Genomic DNA, 23,565 nt, shown 5'->3' on the forward strand with positions numbered 1-23,565 from the left:
TCAAGAAGAGACTGGACTGCCATCTGTCAGAAATGGTGTAGGGTCTCCTGCTTGGGGGGGTTGGACTAGATGACCTACAAGGTCCCTCCCAACTCTTCTATTCTATTCTATTCTATTCTATTCTATTCTATTCTATTCTATTCTATTCTATTCTATTCTATTCTATTCTATTCTAAATATTTTGTTGGCTGTGCAACACAAATCATAACAATAAACCTAGAGGGAAATAGAAAAGATGAGAGAAAAAAGGAAGGCATATTTGAAGTTCTAAAGTTTTCCTTGGGGGGGGAAATGAAAAGATCGGCACCAGAACCAGGCAGGTGAGCCTCTAACACCGAGCTAGTGGCCCTTTCAAGCAGGGGCGAGGGATAAATGGCGCCTGCTTTACCGGGCTACAAAGAAGAACCCTGGATGTACAAATCGCACACGTGTGGAGAGCAATCTGGCCGGGGAAAGTCTGCTGGACAGCCGGTCTTCTCCATTCCTGGTGGTGGGGGGGAGGGAAGAGATGGGGATGATCGCCCGTGGGTGGAGAGCCGCCCTCGGTTTGGCTCGGGGTAAGTAAGACAGCGGCGAAAGGACAGCGAAGGCCGAGAGAGGAAGGAGGGGGCGCTGCCCAGAAGGGCGCCTCCTCGGCGGGGCTGGAGGCTGGCCAGGGAGGGGGCCGGGCCTCTGGGGCGCTACTTTAATCTGGGTGGCGTCCGCGCCGGTCCAGCTCCGCGCCTGCCCTTCACCCGGTCTCGTCTCTAGGATGTCTCGGATGGCGACGGTCGTTCTCCTGCTGCTGCCCGTGTTCTGCTCGGCTCGAGCGAGCGCCGGCCGCGACCCGGGGCAGCAGCTGCTGCTTCTTCCCCAGGCGAAGTTCGAGGTCTCCCCGTCGCAGTTTATGCGGGTCGCCCAGACGGCCACCCACTATCTCAACTACCACCAGGGCTCGCCCAGCTATCTCCGGAGCGTCGTGTTCCTCGACAAGACCTCGGTCAGGGTAGGTAAGGGAGGAAAAAAAAAAGAGTCCAAGATCCCGCCTTGGAGCTAACGGCGGCGGGGAAGGAAATCCTCTCGGCACGTGTTTCCCACTGGCCCTCTCCAGTTTCCTTACGCACAGCCCTCCCCCTCCCCACCCCGCCAAAATTGCGAGAGGGGGCTGAGAAAAGGGGCCTTAGGCATCTCTTTGTTGTTGTTAGTTGCGAAGTCGTGTCCGACCCATCGCGACCCTATGGACAATGTTCCTCCAGGCCTTCCTCCAGGCATCTCTTAAAGACTGGCTTTTGTCCGGAATGGGATCAGTTCTGCTTGAGCAGGGGGTTGGACTAGAAGACCTCAAAAGGTCCCTTCCAGTTCTGTTGTTCTGTTTTCTGCTTCGAGGAATTTGCAAGGAAAAGAAAGTTACCAGCTTTCCTCAACAACCAACGTCCTGTATATTTCCTTAGGAAAATTGGTCTCTTTAAACCTCTCTCCCTCCTCACTCCCCCAAACGAACTTCGATTTCTCGATTTTGGTGGAATTTTGGTGGAATTCTGTGTAATGTTTGACTGCCTGAAAAAGACAAAACACATCTGACTAGCCTGGCATAAACTTCTCTTTGGGGAAGACAGATCTGACAATCTGATGCCCTGAGGAACTAAGGATTGGGAAGGGGAGATCACTTTGGGGAGTATGGCTGAGGTTGAACTAGTGACAGCAAGCCCCCCCCCCCCAACACCAACCCAATAGGAAGGAAGAATGACTTCATTCTTTGCTCCTTGTTAAAGAAGAAGGGTTTTCCAGTTATGTGATTGGTTATGTGTGGTCAAGTTGGTGTTGAATCCTACTTACCATGCAGATGAAGATTTTCTCCAGGATGATCTGTCCCTAACCTGGTTTTTCAACAGTGCGCTGTATTGTTGCTGGTTGTCTTTCTTTTCACTCTTCCAAGCATTTAATCCTTTCCTAGAGAACTAGATCTTCACATATTGTCTCTGAAGTGAGCCAGGTCACTGATGCCTCTAATGACAATTCTGGGCTGATAATCCATTTGTTTTATTAGCTGTCCAAGTATTCTCAAGAATCTTCTTCCAACACCAAAGTTCAAAAGGGCCAATACTCATCTTCAAAGTCCCAATTTTTGCTTCCACATGGACTTCCATTTGCATCTGTGAGCGTCACAGAAAATACCATCACTTGCATGATTCTGATCTTTGTAGGTAAAGTTTTGGTACATCATGGCATCTAGACATCTTTTCCAAGGCTTTATGGCTGGTTTACCAAGTGTTAGTCTGTGGCATATTTCTTGACAATATTTCTTGTTCTTTTTCTGTTGATGGTTGATCCTAAAAGACAGAAACTACCAACCACTTTGATATCTCCATTTCAATTCTAAGGCTGGTTGTGCTATCTGTTGCCATTGGCTCAGAATTTTTTTTTACTTTTTTACTGTGCTCCTTGACTTTTATTACTAGAGCTTGCAGATTCTCTGCATTTACAGCTATCCAGAAAGTCTCTTCAACATACCACAGGTTGTTTCTTCCTTCAGTTTTAAAATTAGGTTTATCTTCTTCCAATCCAATTTATTTTAATATGTAAGATAATCATGGGGTGACTGCCTTGCTGAATCCACTACTGAGAAAATGCAGAGTGCCCTTGATAAGAATTCTACCCACTGATCAGTTGTGGGGCTTAAATGTCCTTGTTTGACTTTTCATTTGCAAGTCTTAGGCAACATGGTAAGTGGAGAATAAGCATGGAGATCGGGGAGAGGGTAGCACATCTGCTTATTCAAATAACGGAGTTCTTACACGAAGAACATTGTGATGTCCTTTCATTAACCTCCCTTTTGCAAACAATATGCTTAGAAATGAATGTGGCTAAGGCAGAAAAGAGTACTTTGTGAGACTTAGAGACTTTGTCACCGGATGAAAATCATGCTTAAATCTGAGCCCCATGTTTGGCTTTTAAGTGGCTAATATTGTTAACAAAACATTAGAATAAACATGCTAGCAGCAGTGATTGCAATAATTTACTGCATAAATTACCATCAACATGTAGAGTGATATTAACAACTATATTATTTTGAAGTGTTTTCCCTAATTTTGCATCCCACCTACAACCCACTAGAGTTAGGTGACCAATACATTTAAATAAAATAATTACATTGATACTCTTATAAATAACATACACACCCCAATTTAACTGGAAAAGAGAAGTCTTTTTCTTGAAGGTATTTAATCTTAAAATCTTAGTCCTATCTGTCTTTCAGCAGATTAGAGGTAAGAAGGCAGGTGAGGTGATTATTTTTTGCTGACTCCACACCAAACAGTCTGGAGGCTCAGATAAAATCTTAGGACAATCAAAACCAGCCAGCATCCTTTACTGGCCCATAATGGGATGAGCCTTCATGAATAGAATAAAATAGAATAGAGCTGGAAGCAATAAACCCAATGTGATGGCATTTCCTTCATTCTGTGCTTCATCTCTGAGAACTCCACTCTTCCTAAGCACTGGTAATACTACTGACCTATAAAGGATCCTTTATTTTATTTTAATCCTGAATGGGTGGACATTACCATAGATTTTAGGTGAGTCACCACAATCTCTAGACAAGTCACCTTAGGACCAGTTCCCACAGCTTATTAAAAGCTGCTAGATCACCTAGTTCTTAAACCTGGGTTCATACCTGGTTGGTCACATTATTTGAACTTTTTCCACCCATTAGAACTCCAGAACTCCCAGCGACCCTGGCCAAAAGGAGTTGTAATCTAATTAACACAGTTGGCCTAACACATTCTAATAGAAATGCTGGCTAGGGAATTTTGAGAGTCCACACATCTTAAAATTGCTGAGGTTGAGAAACAGTGATCTAAAAGGAATTAGTTAAGGGAAGGCTGAATAGTGTGACTAGCCTTTCAGCCAGTAAGTCACTTTTTTTTTCTTCTTTGCTGATTAAACAATAGTTGGAACACAGGGAAAAATTAAACTTAGTTTGGGAATGTATTTAATGTAATTATGTCTCCATCCTGTGCAGAAAAAAAGGTTTTTCTAGAAGCAGAATAAACCAACACTCTACCTTCTTAGGATTCCAGAAACATATATCCCTACCAGTAAGAGACAGCAAATCAGTACCACATATGAAAGTGTCATCTAAGTTTATACTTTGTCTTTATTCAGCAAACTATAGTAAAGCGATATTGTGATGTCAGCATGAAGTAAACTGTCCCGTGTTTATTAAATCTTCCAAAAATGTTGTAATTTGAAAGTAGGAGGGTGGAAAGATGGGTTGTCACATAGTGCTAAGCTATGGTTTGTTTAATCATGGTTTAAACTGCTGTTGCTTGGATTCAAAAATATACCAACCCCAACCAAGTGGGTTAATGGGTTAATGCAATATGACCATAATCAGAAAAATAATTGTGAATTTTAGTCATATCTCCATCCTTCATATCTAGCTTCATAAAAATATCAGAGTCTAAGTGTCAACCTTATCCGAGTGGTTAAGAAATGCTGCACTTAAAATCACTTTCAGGTTGTAATCTCTGCCTGTGTATCTTTTTTATTTTGCAATAACCTACACAATATTATATAAACTCTCTTTAGAAACATTTTGAAGCAAGCAGCAAAGACTTTGAGATATTTTGTTTTTATCTCTTATGTTTACAGAAGAAGAAAAGATAAAAGTAAGCAATCTCTGAAATGTTTTACAAAACAAACCTACTGCCTGGCCAAAACTGAAAAAGAATATTTGTTAAAATTTCCTTCTCATCAGATGTTTGTTTTTGAAGGCAATGTGCACTGAAGTTATTCTTCTGAGGAAAATGCCATTCCTTGATTTAAAACAAAAAAGTAAATGCACCACAGTTTTATGCGTTCAAAATACTTGTTGTCTGGACCCACCCCAATCGACGTCTTAGGAAAACAAAAACTCTTGGAGTCAGTTCTAGTCCAAAAGGAATTTTTACTAGGACATAGTTGGTTGTGGAAATACAAGACAGGACTTAGTATTGTTTTACAAATTGAAACTTTATAAAGGGTTCCCGGTTCAACCCCCCTTCCCTCAACCCCATTTGGTCAGCCCCCATCATTTTACTTCATGTCATCCAGTAGAGAAAATAATTCAGACCCGGGTCGATAGAGATGCTCTGAACCAGCCAGGCAGCCTCGTCTCACCAAAAAACCTCCTGAGCAACTGCCCGCTGAACTTTTATTCCCCTCCTCTTTCTGAATACCAAATACAACATTACATAAACCCCATCAATCTCAAAAAATAGGATACATAGTGATAATAGGATACATAGTGAGAACTACTCAGGTGCCTATGAGATCATTACAAAAACAAGATACTAAAAGATATATGTGAAAGCTTTATCATAGCGTTTCCCAAACCTCCCACATGCCATCCTGTGCGAACCAGGAGAGTGTGCTCATCACTGTAATTCACGTAGAGGCCGATAAGAAACATTTGGGAAAGCTGAAGGTTGAGAGGCCAAAAAATGGCCGTTCCCACACATCTCTTTCATGGGAAAAAAGGAACTTCGAATCTTTATGGTTATTGCCTTCTTCCTCTATGGAATTAAATGAAGACACAGGCCAGACACCTTCTTTTCTAACCCTCCCTTTTGTTCCCCCAGTTCAAAAGATTTCCCTTGGTCTTTGAAATAACCTAAGGCAGGCTGAATCCACATGCGCTCCTCCTTCCTCGGGAGATGGCAGAATCCATGGGGGGGATAATGTTTTAAACATACATTTATGAATGTGATATAAATGGATTCTGACACTTGTTGAGTTTCAGCTGCTTTTTTGATGCATGTTCTGCAAAAATTGTTGGGAAATATAAAAATTCTGTATCTTTTATATTTGCTTGGCCTAGAAAAACTTGGTGGACATGAGCCTTGCTTTATTATTTTATGTTTCTTGGCTAACCACGAAAGAATTTTGATCTCTCCAAAATATTCTTCACAATACTATTCAGCTCATTTCATGTGTTTGAAAAAAGTTGTTTTTTGGTTACTATTAGGGTTTATTTTGGTGCATTTACTGAAATCAAACAAGGAGCAGAGTAGCTCATGTAGTTAGGAGATTGGATTGACATGCAGCAGGCCTTTGTTCAAGACCAGAGTGCTGTCATGGGATGGGGTGAGCACCCATCCTTCACACCAGCTCCTGCCAGGGACATGAAAGCATCCCCCAACTGGGCATCCCCCAGGCAACGGTGATGTCATCGCCTAATTCTTTCAACCCAGAAGCACCTCGATACAAACCCCACAAGACCGTAAACTTTTAGCATTATGTGATTGTTAGCGATATTTATATACATTAATTATATTACATATTTTATATGCGGCCCAAGACAATTCCTCTTCACTCATTGCAGCCCCAGCAAGCCAAACATAGGACAGCCATAGATATGCTCATGTTTGATTCAAGGCCTTGGACTGATTTTGCTGCAATAGATTAAATCTGCTGCTTGTATGACTGTTCTTGGGCTGAATCTGGGCAGGGTTTCCCTTTATTGTTTCCACTGTGAGGAAATCTGATTGCATAAGGCAAATCCACTGAACTGCCACTAACAGTTTCCTTCACTTTTCTCTGGAGTTAAGCAGGGACATATCTGAGTATACTTAGATAGGAAACCATATAGAAGTTCCAGGGCTTAGATGAGATTGACAAGTTGAAAAACAAAACAAAAGAAAGCTTGGAGTGATGCCATCGGGAAAACTTCATGGATGTGATCACCAGGAGATAAGCTTGACTTGAGAGTGTCTTCACATTTTTAATTTTCAAAAGCAGCTCTTGCAATTGTGGGTGCTGTTTTGGAATGCACATGACAGGACTGTCACATAAAAGCGGGGGGGGGGGAGCCTAAAATTGTGATTAGCTGTATGAAAAGGCAGGACTGAATATTTGACAAATACCATTTTCATTTCAATAAATGAAATATTGCAGTGATCAATCTTGAGCCCACTCCTCATTATTTTCAATTTTACGCTATGTTAACTGAAGTTTAATAACGAGAAGTAATAATTCTGCTTTGGTCATCATGATATGTGAAATACCATGCCCAGATTTAGTACTGCACTTTAGGAAGAATTCAGGGAAATTTGGATCAGATTAGGAAAAGAGTACTGAAGATGATTAGGGCACAAGAATATAAACCATCTGAACAGAGATTGAAGAAATGGTTTACCCTTGAGAAAAGACAGTTGAGGGAGGGCTGTTTATTTAAAATGTTTATATACTCTTTCACATAAAAAGAAACTCTTTAAATAAAAATTGCACTTGTGATTTAAAACAGTAGGTTAAAACAATTAATATTAAGATGTTACAAATCAAATGCACCATCCAAAATAAAAGCAGCGTTTTGAACAATAACATAAAAGAAAAGCAGCAATAAAATGTTTTAAGATCACAGTCAGATTAACATTATTAAAAGGCCTAGGAGAATAAACGCATCTTTGGCTGGCTCCAGAGAACATGTAAGGACAGTACCGGGAATACTTTGCTGGAGATAATACTCCAAAATTGCTCTGAAATAGACACTTGTTGTAATTCAGCATAAGGGAGGCAGGATTATACTCAGATATCTGACAGGCTGACCCATAGATGGCTGTTCTTCAGTTCCAGAGTACAGGGCATAGAAGAGTGGTTTTAAGTTACAGGAAAGCAGGGTCTGATGCAATCTTTGAAAAAAACTTTCTGACAGAGCAATTTGACAGTGGGATTGAGATAGTCATAGGCTTTCCTTCTACATGCTCAAGATTGCTAGACAGCCACACTCTGGCTTCCTGCACTGAGTAAAGGAGGTAGATTCAGTCACTTGACTACTTTCTTCCAGATGTATGTCTCCAAGAAAGCAATAGCAATAGCACCTAGACTTATATAGCACCCTATAGTGCTTTAGAGCAGGGGTCCTCAACCTTGGCCACTTTAAGACTTGTGGACAGAAGTCCACAAGTCTTAAAGTGGCCAAGGTTGAGGATCCCTGCTTTACAGCACTCTGTTTGGTTTTACAGTGTCAGCATATTGCCTCCATCAATCTGGAGTCCTAAAATGTCATGCCACACAAAGAGCCCCCAAGTACTCAAATGTACATGACTGTACTTGGATATTTGGCATCTAGTTCATCTTTACAACCCAATCCCACAGTCACGTGACTGGAATTGACGGCAATTTGCTGTGTTTTTTTCTTGTTTCTGGCAAAAAAAGGCCATTCAGAAGAACAGCTTTGCATTTATGACTGCCATCATTCACTTAAGAACTACCACAAAAAATGACATAAAATCAGATCTGGTCACATGGATGTTTGACTTATGACCATAATGACATATGGCCAGAAATTGGGTCCAGTTGTGGTGGTAAGTCAAGGACTATCTGTACTGTAATGCTGAAGCAACCCTAAGTATTACACAAGTCTGTAAAAATGAGATCACTTCCTTGAATACAAAGTTCCAGGAATTTTTCAGAAGGTAAAACTGGTAGGGAACAAATACATGATGGATCTTCATTACATAGATTTAGAGATCAAACCGGTCAGTCCTAGAGGAGATCAACCCTGACTGCTCTTTAGAAGGCCAGATCCTGAAGTTGAAACTCAAATACTTTGGCCACCTAATGAGAAGAAAGGACTCACTGGAGAAGAGCCTAATGCTGGGAAAGGTTGAGGGCAAGAGAAGAAGGGGTCAACAGAGAATAAGGTGGCTGGATGGATTCACTGAAGCAGTAGGCATGAGCCTAAATGGACTCCAGAAGATGGTAGAGGACAGGAAGGCCTGGAGGAACGTTGTCCATGGGGTTGCGATGGGTCGGACATGACTTTGCAACTAACAACAACAACAAAATGCTTACATTAGCTATTCATCATTCTAATTTTATTACAAAATTAATGCAGGACCTGTTTGAGAATACTGAAATATCTTTTTTTCTTAGAATGACAGGCACAGAACACAAAAGACTCATATTATTATTATTGTTGTTATTGTTGTTGTTGTTGTTGTTGTTGTTGTTATTATTATTATTATTATTATTATTATTATTATTATTATTATTATTATTATTATTATTATTATTATTAGGATTTATATACCGCCCCTCTCCCGAAAGACTCAGGGCGGTGTACAGGGCAATTAAAACACTATATACAACACATAATATACAAAAATTAAAATAAATTAAACCAAGTAGCCCTAAACAATAAAACATGTTCTAAAATGTAAAATTTAAAATCTAAAAACCCAGTCCCTCAGTCCAGGCTGGCAAGTTCAAATAGCCAAGTCTTCAGGTCGTGGCGGAAAGAGCGAAGGTCGGGAGCCATCCAGAGCTCAACAGGGAGCTGATTCCAGAGGGCAACAACATACAGTTTTGCTAAGATTCCTGAAATGATAGAAAAGCCATACCCAACAGGAGTATAGCATAGATCCTATATAGGTTTTTTTTTAATGATCTGCCACTTTAAAGGGTGTTTGTGCTGTGTGTGCCACACATATGTGAAGTGTAACTCTACTTTATATGTCTTGCAGAATATCCCAGGAGTTGGACATCAGTACTCTGTGCGCTTTTATACAAAACACATTCAAACTGGGGTAAGTGGATTGCTCTCCTTAGCTATTTCTGCAATAGAATTTTTTTTCTGGCATCAATGTACCAAAAACCAGCTATGATATCTGCTTTGTTCAGTATCATATCTTAGCAAATGCCATTGAGTGCTTGGATAGAGTGGCTCCTTATTGTATAGCTGAGCAATATCCATCCATCCATCTATCCATCCATCCGATTTACATAGCCACACATCTCATATAGCAACTCTGGGCAGCTTACAGTATATAAAAACAATGCAAAACATGGGCTTTAAAAAGCCCTTTAGGACATGGGTCCAGGCTATCTGAGAAATCGCCTCATCCCAGTGGGATTAGCCTGCCCCACTCATGTTGGCAGAAGGGACATGCTGCAGACCCCTTCATCCATGGAATTTCAGCTGGCAGGATCCAGAAGAAGAGCCTTTTCTGCTGTGGCTTTTGCCCTCTGCAACATCTTGCCTCCTGGGTGAGATTTGCTGACACCCTTTTGGCCTTCCGAAAGGGCCTGAAGACCTTGTTCTGCCAATTGGCCTGTGGCCCTAATAGGGATGTGGCATGTTGGAGGTGGCTAATGGAGTAGAGAACACCCCATCTCCTCTCTGTGCGCACTTTGTGCCCTCCCTCTCCATACTGCTTAGTTTGATTTTAATTCGATTTTTAAATTTAAGATCTTTATTTATTGTTTTATTTTGCATTTTATCCAACGTCTGTAAGCTGCCTAGAGTTGCCTCTGGTGAGATGGGTGACATACAAGCTTGATAAATAAAGCACAACAATACATGCAGCAGCTGAGAAACTAAATCTAAACAGTATAGTACAACCCAAGTTTCCCACCCCCACCCCCACTCCAATCCCATGTTTGGGAATATAACTATGTCTTAAGGGCCGTGTGAAAATCTGACAAGGTTGAGGAAATCTAATCTTGGGAGGAATGGCGTTCCACATGATAGAATCCCAAAGGTTGACGTTCTTCAGTGACAGGACCTGCAGAATGCTTTTTCTGTTGGATCTAATTGGGTAGGAAGAAACAAGTGGGGGAGATAACCTAACTCTGTACCACGAAAGGCTTTGTTTATGACAACCGGCACATATGGAACAAGAAAAAAGCAATGTAGCTCACAGAGCAGAGCTTTAACATGTTCACCCAGAGGCATTTTCATAGTTGTCAACATCAAAGCATCTGCACTAACTGCAGCAGCGCCATGTGGAGTGCATTGAAGTCATCCACTTGAGAGATGATTTTGAGCAGAAACTCTGAGGCTAGGAAAGAAAATATAAGATGAAGTTGTGCAAAAACCTTCCTGGCCATGGCTGCCAGCTAGTCCTTGAATGGGAGCTGCCAGTCCAGGAGGATACCCAGAATGTGCATCAGTTCTAGCTTAGGGCAGTAGAACCTCATCCAGAACAAGAGATGGCAAATCCTTGGCTGCTTGGGACTTTAATATCCACAGTCTTGCTAGGATTAAGCTGAACCTGTCATTTCCCATCCAGACTCCCATAGTCTGTAGACACTAAGGCAGGACCTCCGGTGAATCATTTGGTCAGCCAAGGGCACTCCGCTGGGCCCCGAGACACCCAGCAAAGCGGGAGCTGTGAGATAGATAAAGACCATGGAATCACTTCATATTGCCCCCTTCCACTCCCAATCCAAGGGGCAGAAGACATCCTTACCCACATTCTGTGCCACTGCTGATCAGAAGAGTGCAGTCCATGCCTGTCCAAGCGGCAGTGATTGATTCCTAGTTAGATGCCTCCATTAAATGACTGTGGGGATACTGTTGTAGCAATATTTGCTGCCCTGAAATATGGGATAGCGAGTGGAGAAGTTGTATGATTTAATTCCATGAAAGCTTACCTTCCTTTCCATGTATCTATCTCTGACAAAGCTACATTTTTCTTACTACATTATGCTTGAATTTCCCTCCATCTTTTGGCATCTTTTTGGAAGAAGTAGTGCAAATAGAACCCTGGTTACTCTGGCAGGAGCTTCTATACCTATAGCAGAGTGTCCTGGTCTCATCAGAGCCCGGTTCAGAAGAGGAAGGGGAGGAGGAGGAGGAGGAGGAGGAGGAGGAGGAGGAGGAGGAGGAGGAGGAGGAGGAGGAGGAAGAAGAATCAGGACCATCTGACAGAGATGGCACGACTCTCTTGCCATGTCTGGAGAGGCCAGGGGCTGAGGATGCTGCTGTCCCAGGACCCTCAGGCATTGGGGGAGGTGGTCAATCAGACGGAGAGCTGCCTGCCTTCACAGACACAGGGGAGGATTGGCTGCTGACAGGCAGAGGTGCTGATAGGCAGCAGATCCCTCTGAATCCCCAATGCCTTCCCCACTGGATCCAAGGACACAGAGAATGTAGTGTAGGCAAGCTAAGAAGGGTGCAAGACTACTCAGGAAAAGGTTGCCCCACTCTTCCTTACAAGGAACACCTGGAGTAGAGTGACTTAAAGAGAAGCCATGGGGAGTTAGTCTATGCCAGGAACAATTGTTTTGGCTTACACTCCCCCAGCTTTGATTTGTGCCTTTTGCCTTGCCTTGCCTTGCCTTGAGGGCTGCCTTCTGCCTTTTGCTTTGCCTAGCCTTGAGATCTGCCTTTTGCCTTGTACCTTGTCTTTGCCCTGAGGACTGCTTTTTGTCTTTTTCACAATCTGCTGCTGGATCTGGACAGAAGGAGAACATAGCAAGGAAGTTTGGAAGAAAATAACCCCACTTTTTTTTTGTTTGTTTTAAAGCAAAACCTAGGGAAATGCAGTGCAACTATACTCTACCGGAAGAAAACATCTAAGCCAGTGATTGAAATCAGTTGCACAGACAACAAAGATAGAGATCAAATCAAGGAGGAGGACTACAGCCTATATAAAAAACTTCAAGGTACATCCTGGGCAGGGAATTTTTCATAAGCACTCAGGACTGCATGCTTCTCCCCTAATTAATCAATTTCTAGATTCACACAATACATTAAGCAATGAATTGACCAAATGATCTGATTTTACAGAATGCGCTAAGCTGTAAAAATTTTTGTGAGATTAAAACTAACCAAAATTAGCATGTTATATCTTTAATTTACTAAAACCAGGCAACAGGTTCTCGATCTAAGATGCTCCCTTACTTTCAGTGTTGATCTGGCAGATGTAAATATCCAAAAGCTGACTACAGGTAGTCCTTCAGTTATGGAACTTGTCCATTATGGTTGAAAGTCAGGAAGGCCGTTAAGTGAAGTGTCTCACTTAACAACACCCCCCCCTTGAACCTGGGGTGACTCAGGTGGGGAAGACTCTGGGAAGCCTAATTCTGGCACAAGCCCACCTGCCTGTGGTTTCCCAAGCCCATTCCCTGCCCTTTGATGTACTCCCTGCTTCACTTCCCACCCCTTGGGGTCCTTACAACCATTTGGGCCTCCTCCCCGTCAGCTGTCACCAATCACTGTTACTTTTTGAAGGTCTCCAGAGCTCAGAAGATCGGGCCGTGTGGCACAATCCCACAAGCAATCATTTTTTTCTGAGTGAAAAATAGTGCTGGTGAAGCTCTTGGTTTCCTTCACTAAAGCTAGCCTTAGCTTTGCCAGCCTCACTCAGAAAAACACATCACTTGTGGGATTGTGCCATGTGGCTGAGCAATGGAGTGGCCTGTCTTCCTCTTAGCTTTGGAGATCTTCAAAAGCTGAGTGATCAGTGATAGGAGATGGGGACCAGTACCAACGGGGTGGCAAAACATGCGTAATGCTTTTAGGGACCCGGCTGGCCAGGATGGGGGAGTGAAATAAGCAAAGAGGCATGCTGCATCTCTGCAGTTGGTCATAAAGGTGAACAACCACACGATGCTGCAATAAACGTAACTTTGGGCCTGGGTCATAAGTACCTTTTGGGGAGGGTCTGTCGTAAGACAGAACAGTCAATAAGTGACTGGTTGTAAGTCAGGCATTCCCTGTACTGGATTATTAATTTGATTAGCATTCTAGCCTTTTAAAAACAACACACATATATACTGATGCAACCACATCCATGTGTATAGTACTTTGACTCTGTTCCCAAATAATGAACAGTTCTGACTTTGTTTTGTAAATCACACTTTTCCATTGGAGTTTTGCAAAGGTGACACTTATTGGAGATGATATAAATGCTAACCAAGATGTATCTCCAACTTCATCCAAGAGGTGAGTGGGTGTTTGCAACTCATTTGCAGCATCTCTGCCTCTTAATAAAATATAATAATATTTGCTGATAAAATTATCTTTTGACTCTGCGTGAGACAATCTTGAGCTTGCAAGATACAGGTGACAAGCCCCTCAAATGTAGCTCGCCTCCTAATAAGGTGGGCCTCCTTATAGTAATATTACTTCCTTTATTCCTTTCTCTCCGTTTTGTTCCTCTCATCTCCTGCAGCCACATCATCAGCAGATGAATTAAAATATTTCGCCAACATTGGCAGCAGTTACATTGCATGGAAGGAATCAACTGAAAATGTGGGTTATGTCATGAGGGAAATCAAAGATGCAAAGAAATGGGTAAGTGACAAGAAAAGCTATACATAAAACCACAGGCCTATGAAATTAATCAGTAGTTGCACTGAACAACAATCCATTTTAGATAAGAGATAATCTATATTGTCATTTTTTACTGTGGGCACAACGGCACACATCAAAAAGTGAAATTTAGTTGCCTGCTCTCAAAGTGAAACACATACATAACACACATTTAAACATACTATATACAACATGTGTATAGACCCACACCCCTACATATACATAACAATAAAATATTAAATACTGTCCAACTTGAATATATAACGGAAGGAGAAAGCTTGAGAGTTCACAAGGTTAATGCTGTATGGAATGAAACTATGGCTGAATCTGGATGTTCTGCTTTGGATACCACGAAGCCTCCTCCCAGAAGGTAACAAGGAAAACAGGTTGTGAAGAGGATGAGTAGTGTCCCAGATAATCTTACAGACCCTGCTCAAGCAACACTTCTGTGCTATGTCCTGGATGGAAGGGAGGGAGCTGCCAATGATCTTTTTGGCCATCCTCACCACTCTCTGCACCGCCTTCCTGTTTGAAGCAGTGATGCTTCCAAACCAGACTGTGATGCTGTATGACAGGATGCTCTCGATCGTCCCCCTGTAGAAAGCGGTCAGAACAGGGGAAGGAAGTTGAGCTTTTCTCATGCGACGCAGAAAGTGCAGGCGCTGCTGTGCCTGCTTCACCAGTTTCTCACTGTTGAGCGACCAAAGCAGCCTACTCGTTAGCTGCACACCCAAGAATTTGATGCTGGTAACCATCTCCACAGGTGAATCATTAATGCACAGAGAAGTGTGGCTGTGCCTGCCTTTTCTGAAATCGACAATGATCTTTTTGGTTTTTCCGGTATTTAAAACTAGGCTGTTTTCCTTTTACCAGTTCACCAGCCCCTCAACTTCCTTGAGGTAAGCTTTCACATTGTCATCATGAATAAGGCCCACTACTGTTGTATCATCTGCAAACTTCACAATATGGTTGGTGGCAAACCTAGCGCAACAGTCATGGGTCAACAGGGTGAACAGCAGCGGACTTAGGATGCAGCCCTGAGGAGAACTTGTGCTCAAGAAAATGGTATTAGAGGTATTTGTTCCAACTCGCACATATTGGGGCCTGTTGGTAAGAAAATCAAGAATCCAGTTGCACAAAGGGGTGTTTAAGCCTAAAAGGCCCAGTTTGTCTACTAGATGCTGGGGAATGATTGTGTTAAACGCTGAACTGAAGTCAACAAACACATGAGTATTTCTTTCCTCTAAGTGCTTCAAGCTCAGATGGAGAACGGAAGAGATAGCATCCTCCATAGAGCGATTTGGTCGGTAGGCAAACTGAAGCGGGTCAAATGCTGGCGGGAGGCTAGATACAATAAAGTCCTTTATCAGCTTCTCAAAGCATTTCATAATGGTGGATGTCAGTGCAACCGGACAATAATCATTGAGGCCTTGTAATTGTGGACTTTTTTAACACTGGCAAGATGATGGCTGTCTTAAAACATGATGGGACCACTGCCTGCCGCAATGAGAGATTGAAAATATCTGTGAGAACAAGCCAGTTCATCTGCACAATCTCTAAGGACACGTCCAGGGATGTTATCTGGGCCTGCTGCTTTCCGAATGTTAACTTCAGTGTTTTCCAGACAGAGGTGACTTCAAAGCTTAGCACTTGCTCATCAGGATGGGGCACAGGTTTCCTAGGAGTGCTATTTGATGTCTCAAATCTACCAAAAAATGCATTCAGTTTGTTTAGGAAGTCTGTGTCATCCTTGCATCTCGGTGGATTCACCTTGTAATCCGTAATGGTCTGGATTTCTTTCCACATATGCCTTGTGTTTGTAGGGTCTTGAAAAAAGTTCTGAATTTTCTGGCAATGGGCTTGCTTTGCACCTTTTATGGCACTTTTCAGATTTGCTCTGGCTGTTCTAAGTGTCCGCATGTCGCCAGATTTAAAAGCCACATCCTGTGCTTTCAGCATCTTGCGGACCTCATAAGTCATCCATGGTTTATCATTCGCCCTTACTACAATGCTTTTCAGGACACAGACATCATTGATGCAGACTCCTCAACATTTGTATGTTGGTTATCAGTAGCTGCTTCCTTAAACATGCCCCAATCTGTGCACTCAAAGCAGTCTTGTATTGCTTCTATAGCTCCTTCTGTCCAAACCCTCACCTCCTTTACTGTAGGTTTCACTCTGACTATATGCTGGAATAAGCAGCACTGAGAGATGGTCAGAGGAGTGCAGGTGAGGGCGGGGGATAGCTTTGAAAGCCTTCTTGATGTTGGAATAAGCAAGATCCAGTGTATTGTCCCCTCTGGTTGCAAAGTCCACATATTGATGGAAATGTGGCAGGGTAGCTTTCAAATCCACTTGGTTAAAAGTCTCCCACTGCAATAAATGTACCCTCTGGGTGAGTAGTTTGTAAGTCACTGATGGTATGACAGCGAGCTGTGATAATGGTAACAGAATTCTCTGGGCAGATAGAAGGGTCTCCATTTGATGGTCAGAAGCTCCACATCTGGGGAGCACAGACTTGAAACCACCTTGGCCTTATTACACCATCTGTCATTTATATAAAAACAGACACCCCCTCCCCAGGATTTGCCACTAAAACTCCTGTCCAGCCGAAATGTTGAAAATCCCATCAAGCTAACAGCACTATCTGGCACAGAGGGCTTTAACCAAGTTTCTGTTGCAATGATGACACAGCAATTTCTCACCTCCTGGTTTGTTGTTAAATCCAGCCTCAAGTAATCCATTTTTGGTTCTAAGGAGCAAGCATTTGCAAACAAAATAGATGGAAGAAACACTCTGTAAGGGCTAGCTTTTAGCCTAGATGTTAGGCCTCCATTCTTGCCATGCTTCCTTTTACGGTCACACCACTTCTTCTTACAAGGATGGTCAGCAACGGAGGGAAACTTCCCAGCTGAAATGGCTGCTCCTCCCCTCTGCCTCTGCAGCCTGAAATGCTGAGCTGCTCAAAACCCTGAGCAGGCTGCTTTTTCCACATCCAGCAATTTCCTTTCTTCCTCTCCGCTCCTCCAGACAACGCAGCTGATCTCTCACGTCTTACTCCTCCAAAGTAATCCGAGGCCATGCAGGCTCTCCTGAACAGTTTTCTCCACCGTTCCTTTCACGCTGAATTTCTTCAACTCCAGTGTGGTTTGACATTCATATGGAAGTTTAGCAGTCCAACTCTGCTTAGTTGTCCCTATTTCCCAAAAGTAATTTAGTCCAGATCGTTCTTTTCCCTCACTAACCCCCACACTTTTGAGAGCCGAAGCAGCCGCAGCCAAGCAAGGCGCCATCTTGGAAGGAAAAAAAAAAGCCTACCATGTTTAAGCTGAACCGTTATGTTTAGTTTTGGGTTCAGTGTGTTTCAGGGAGAGCCCCTGTTAAATAAATGCCTAAAGGAAAAATGTGTATAATACGTTGTATGAGACTAAGACCTAGTCAGATATTAGAAGTTCACTTTCTAAGACACTGGTGGCCTATTAAGTACAATGGCTCCATAATTTTAATCTCTGACTTGGTTCAGATTTAACACCAAGAGTTTCAAGAATAGATTGGACAACCATGTGACCAGGAGGGTATAAGGTCTCCTGCCTTGAGCAGGGAGTTGGAATAGAAGATTTCTGAGGTCCATTCTAGGCCGATGACTCTATGTTCTATGAAACACATATTTTATAGAGTAGAGAAAGCCAAGGACATTGACAGTGAGCAGGAGGTAAGGTAAGGAAAGGAAAAGAAGACACTGGGAAGTTTTGTGAGCTGGTGATGGGCCAGTTAGATAGCTACTGTTAACTTCCTTGGCTTCAAGCATAGCATGCCATACCCCTACATATTCCCCAAGCTCTCCAGGGCAACCTTTCTTAGCTGCCAATGTTTGTAGTTTGAAGCACAACATAGAGACAGAACTAAAAAGACATGAAGATAATGCTGATCAAGTTCACAGAGCCTGTGGAAAAAGAGGAAAGTTACCAGCCCTACTTGCCCCTTGACACTCTGGATTTTGTTCTGGCCCCAAACTGGAAAAACCAAAACATTCCAGGGTTCAAGTACTACCAAACCACAGCCCACTTTGGATGGTTTGGGAGAACTTTTGGAGTACAACTTAGTGGTATGGGATATTGTAAAGAAAGATGGTTTTACTAAAATGTCAGGAAACATCCAAAGAGCATAAGCCATTTCTGCACACTCAATACAATATTGATCTCAGCATGCACACAGTACCCGAATGCTAACAAGATGCTCTTTAAATATAATTATTTTCTCCAACCTTCTTTATTCCAACTTTTTTTTCCCCTTCCTGCCCAGGTACGTGACAACACACTTGAATTTGACTACACCATTTTGATTGATAGTGATGTCTCAAAGGTATGGAAGCTTCATTTTTATAAAATAAGTGAGCTTTTTATTTTAGCAGTATTGTTTCACTAGGTGAATTAAGTCCAGTGACCCTATAATAATCATTCCAATCCATTTTGTAAGAACATTATGAATGAATGAACCTTTATTGTCAGAGTACAACCATGTATACATTGAGATTGGCTGAGCCTCCCTTCGTGCCCCCACCCCCAACTTACAGTGACACAAACCCTCCATCTTATTTCACCATGTTAGCTAATTGCACAACACACCGGCCTCGCAAGTCAATCATGCATAAAGTTTATAAAATTATATGCTGTTCAAAAACCTAATAGCCCGTGGATAAAAGCTGTTCTTCAGCCTGTTGGTACGGCTGGCTATACTCCCACAGTATATCTCCTACCCAATGGTAGGAGAGTAAAGAGGTACCGTCCAGGGTGTGAGTCTTCCCTGAGAATTTTCCTCACTCTTCCAAGGCAGCGAGCCCTGGCGGTGTCATCCAGTGGTGTCAGGGGACAGCCCACAATGTCTTGTGCTGTGCTCACCACCCTCTGTAATGCTTTCCTATCCGTGGCTGTCAGACCAGCATACCAAACCACAATACCATACGAGAGGACGCTCTCTTTAGTAGACCGGTAAAAGAGGGTCATTAGCTGTTGTTCTACCTGTTCTTCCGCAAGACCCTGAGAAAGTGAAGTCTCTGTTGGGCCTTTCTGGCCACCTGGGTTTTATTAACTTTCCAGGTAAGATCTTCGCAGAGGTAGACTCCCAGAAATTTAAAGGAGGAAACTCTCTCCACACAGCCCCCCCCCAATGTAAAGTGGAGCAGGTTCCTCCTTTTTCCTCCATCTCTTTCGTCTTGCCGATGCTCAGGTGCAAGTTGTTGTTACAACACCATATGGATAGTTTTTGTACCCCCGCCCTGTATGCTGTCTCATCCCCACCTGTAATAAGACCTACCACGGTAGTATCATCTGCGAACTTAATTATCGCAGTAGATGGGTCAGATGATACACAGTCATATGTGTACAAAGAGTACAGGTAGGGGCTAAGCACACAGCCCTATGGCAAGCCGGTGCAAAGCTTCAGGGGGGTGGACAAAGCAGACCCGACCCTCACTGTTTGTAACTAGTCCCTGAGAAAGTCTTGAATCCAATCACAAATGGAGGGGGGAAATTTCAAGTCAGTCAGCTTCTCGATGAGTGCTCGGCAAAATGGTGTTGAAAGCCGAGCTATAATCAACAAAAAGCATGCTGACATAGCTTCCAGGTTTCTCAAGATGACTTGCTACAGAGTGTAAAGCAGTAGCTATGGCATCGTCTCTCGACCTGTTCCCACTGTAGGAAAATTGATGTTTATTGAAATCAGTGAAGAAATGTATAAAAATAGTTTATTTGATAATTTTATATATGCTTATTCTAAAACAAAATCCTGCTAAATGCAGTAAGGTTCATACTCAAGGAATTAGGTTTAGGACTATAGCCACTCTGAAATGCTACTGGAATCAGTGGATTTATTCCAAGCAGACTTACTCCTGTCATTTATTATTTTTACAGAATCTTTCTTGTCATGTGCATATTACCTGGAACCTGGAGCAGCCAATAAAAGTGAAATATGAGTGCATGTCAGAAGACACTTCTGCATCTGGCTCTGGGGAAGAATCAGGTTCTTCTGATTATTTCCTCAAAAGTAACTTTTAAGTAGGGAGGGAAAATCCTTCCATTTAATGCAGTTGTAAACATTTTTACAAAGGTATAGCACATCTTTTGTTAATATTCCAAATTCAGTATTGGGAATCTTCTATCTAAATCAATGCAATCTGTCTGGAAGCTTTGCACTAGTCACTTCTGATCTATCATAAATAACTCTTTGCTGGTTAATTTCATAGAAATATCCATTTTTACAGATATTTTTATTACCGTATGTGGAAAAACTGCTGATGTGTCACTAAGTTTTTGGTATTAGAAGTAACTCACTATAAGGCATTTTTAAAAATATGTATGAACAAAGATCTTTTGAAATTTTAAAAACTGCCATTTTAAATAAATATTTGATAAAATATTTTTACATTTTGGAAAATATTGGATGTTGAAATTTAACTTATCTTCAATAAACGGGCAAAATTACATTTCATCTGTGTCACTTCATGTTGTACCAGTTGAACTACAATATTTCAAAATTTCCTTTCAATGTTTTATATAAGGATGTTTAAACAGGGTAGAAAATGAAGATTGATTACTTCAACTTTTTCTGAGATATACAAGTCCAAAGTCTGCCAGCAGCCTTCTAATTATGTAATTTTAGGTAGAGTAAACTAAAATTTACCATAAATGCTCCATCTAATTATTTCAAAATGTACAGGAAAAAGAACTTACGGGTAAATTTAGCAGAGCTGACTAGAAGATAGAAACAAGGTTATATTGTTTTTTGAAAGACAAATTACATCTGAATTTTTGTGTAAGCAGTAAGGGGTTTTAACACAGTCCAGGCTCTAATCTGCTGCTTCTACGTGCATTATTTTTATTTTTTTATTTTTTTATTTTGATTTATATACCGCCCTATTCCCATAGGACTCAGGGCGGTTTACAGGGCAATTAAAACCATACAATACAAAAGTTAAAATAAATTTAAAACAATTAATTAAATTTAAAGCCCAAAAGTTAAAACTTTAAAACCCAATTAAAAACCCCTCAGTCTAGGCCAGACAGCTCAAAGAGCCAAGTTTTTAGGTCCCGGCGAAATGAACGGAGGTCGGAGGCAGTCCTAAGTTCCATAGGAAGTTGGTTCCAAAGGGCAGGCGCACCCACAGAGAAGGCCCTCCCTCTGGGAGTCACCCGCCGGCATTAGAATTAAGGTGTCTGATTGCAAGTGACACTTGCTTCAGAAGCAAACTGCAGTTGCAGTTTGCATGGAACAAAGATGTAGAGCCTTTTTAAACATACAATTCAAATCTTTAGGTCTAAGGCTGGTTAATTTTTAAAAACCACACATTTAAGTGTTAATTGCAGAAAGTGTACTTTTATATGGACTGAAAACAATCTAATTCCCCTTAATTGCAATGAGGATCTGTGTATAAATAGATCAGCTCTAATACCTGGTTTTAATACCTTAATTTCCATTGAGTGTACTTTTGTGAGCTATGATGACAAGGCCAACAAGGGAAAAAATTATCTGAAGGCAATGTCAAATATTATTCCAGGTTTTGCAACATTTCACATTTGCTTGTCCATAGAGTCAAGAATCATGACACTCAAATTGAAATGCACAAGGTAGTGTTTTAAATGCAAAATGTAGCATGGAATTAATGCAGGGAGTCTAATCTAATGTGTAGATTTATAGGTAGTCCTAGATGCATGACTGATCACTTAGTGACTGTTCAGTTATGACAGTCTCCGCCCCGCCCCAAAGATGCTTCCAACACAATTTCAAAATTACAATAGACCACTTCCATCCCACAGTCATGTGATTATATTTTAGATGCTTTGCAACAGGCTTACCATTACAGACGTTTGCTGTGTCCTGCGGTCACATGACCACAATTTTCAATGTTTTTTGCAAGTTTCCGGGGTTTACTTCTGGTTTCTTTTTAAAAAAAAACCCTTTGGGTAAAATGGATTCACTTGACCACCACGTCCTCTTAACAACTACCACGTTCACATAATGACCACCATGTTCATTTAACAATCGTCACAAAAGTGGCTGTAAACTTGAGTCCAGTCACATAGTGATTAACAACTGCAACAATCTATGACTGTAATTCTAGGCTCAATTACACTCATAAGTCAAGGATGATCTGTACTCATGTGAATTATACCAATGGCAGTATTTTTAACCTTCTTGCCCACTAGCTATTTGTGAACAAGGAGCCTCCGTGAGGGCCCTGTGTTGCTTCTCTGGTTCTCCCTCAATGGTTCCATATAGATACTAAATAAAATAGGGCAGGGGTGTCCAACTGCCAGTCCGCAAGCTGGATGCATCATGGCGAAACCGCATCCTCCCTATTGCTGGCAATGGAAAAAAAGTCACGATACGTCATGGCACGTCACGTGACGTTGCGAGTTTGACACCCCTGAAATTGGGGGAAACCACCAAGCCCTGTGCACATACCTCTTCCCCCCGGAACAATACCTGACCACTGCTTTCCCTTGATTACCAGTAGCTTCTACTCTCCGGTAGAAGCAGAACACTCCTCCTCTTTATAATGTGCTCAATGGCATCAAATACCATCAAAGCAATCAGTGCCATTTCCATCTCATTCATAGTATCAAGGGATACAGGGATATGTGCCTCTTAGAGATTCAGACAATACATTTTTTTCCTACAATTTGATATAGCTGGATACTTAGCATCAGTTTCAACAATATTACCCAGAAATAGACTGGGTAAATGGTCAAAAACAGTTGGCTTCAGAGAGGGCTTTTTAAGAAAGGGTAGACTGCCACTTTCTTCCCAGCAGGCAAGTGGTATAAATTCTTTTTTGACCATTTCATTGATCCAGACACACTCAGCTCACATAATTACCCAAAGGAGATAGAAGGATCCTGGATCTAACCCGCAGGTGGCCAGGTTCATATTGTAGACCAGCAGTCCCCAACCTTTCTGGCTTGGCTTGGGGGGGGGGGCGGGGAGAGGGGAAACAATCCACGCAAGTGGTGGACCAGTGTCTGCGCAGCTTGATTTGCATGACTGGTGGGATGATGCGCCCCGTGTGCGCTGGATGCCGCTCACACAAGTTGAGCTGCCTGTGTGTGCGTCAGCCTGCAGCCCAGTTGCAAATGGCCACAGCCCAATAGTGGACTGTGGGTTGGAGACCTGGGGGTTGGAGACCCCTATCTTAGACAATCCTATTCATTTTGAAAAAAAGTTTGCTCTACTTTAGCAATAGCATCTAGACTTATATACCGCTTCATAGTGCTTTATAGCCTTCTCTAAGTGGTTTATAGACTCATCCCAATGCCCCCAACAATCTGGGTCCTCATTTTAGCGACTTTGGAAGGGTGGAAGGCTGAATTAACCTTGAGCCACTGAGAATCGAACTCCTCGAGTGAGCAGTGAGTTAGCCTGCAGTACTGTATTCTAGCCCCTGTGCCACCATGCTCTGTTGAAAGAAGAGTTGAAAGAAGAATCAGGAAAATTGAAAAATTAAAATT

At 42.1% G+C, this 23,565-nt stretch overlaps 1 protein-coding gene across 1 annotated transcript; it reads left to right on the plus strand.

The window, feature by feature from the left end:
* The first annotated feature begins 680 nt into the window (after positions 1-680).
* Positions 681-20,560, plus strand: LOC308668397 (ovocalyxin-32-like). The gene is made up of 6 exons (XM_081328274.1): positions 681-985; positions 9,486-9,548; positions 12,273-12,411; positions 13,923-14,044; positions 18,365-18,424; positions 19,972-20,560. The coding sequence occupies exons 1-6, from the start codon at positions 752-754 to the stop codon at positions 20,113-20,115; spliced, it is 762 nt and encodes a 253-aa protein (XP_081184400.1). The 5' UTR covers positions 681-751; the 3' UTR covers positions 20,116-20,560.
* The last annotated feature ends 3,005 nt before the right edge of the window (positions 20,561-23,565 follow it).

The sequence above is a fragment of the Vipera berus genome, assembly GCF_964194415.1.
Source record: "Vipera berus genome assembly, chromosome: 5".
Taxonomy (NCBI): Eukaryota; Metazoa; Chordata; class Lepidosauria; order Squamata; family Viperidae; genus Vipera; species Vipera berus.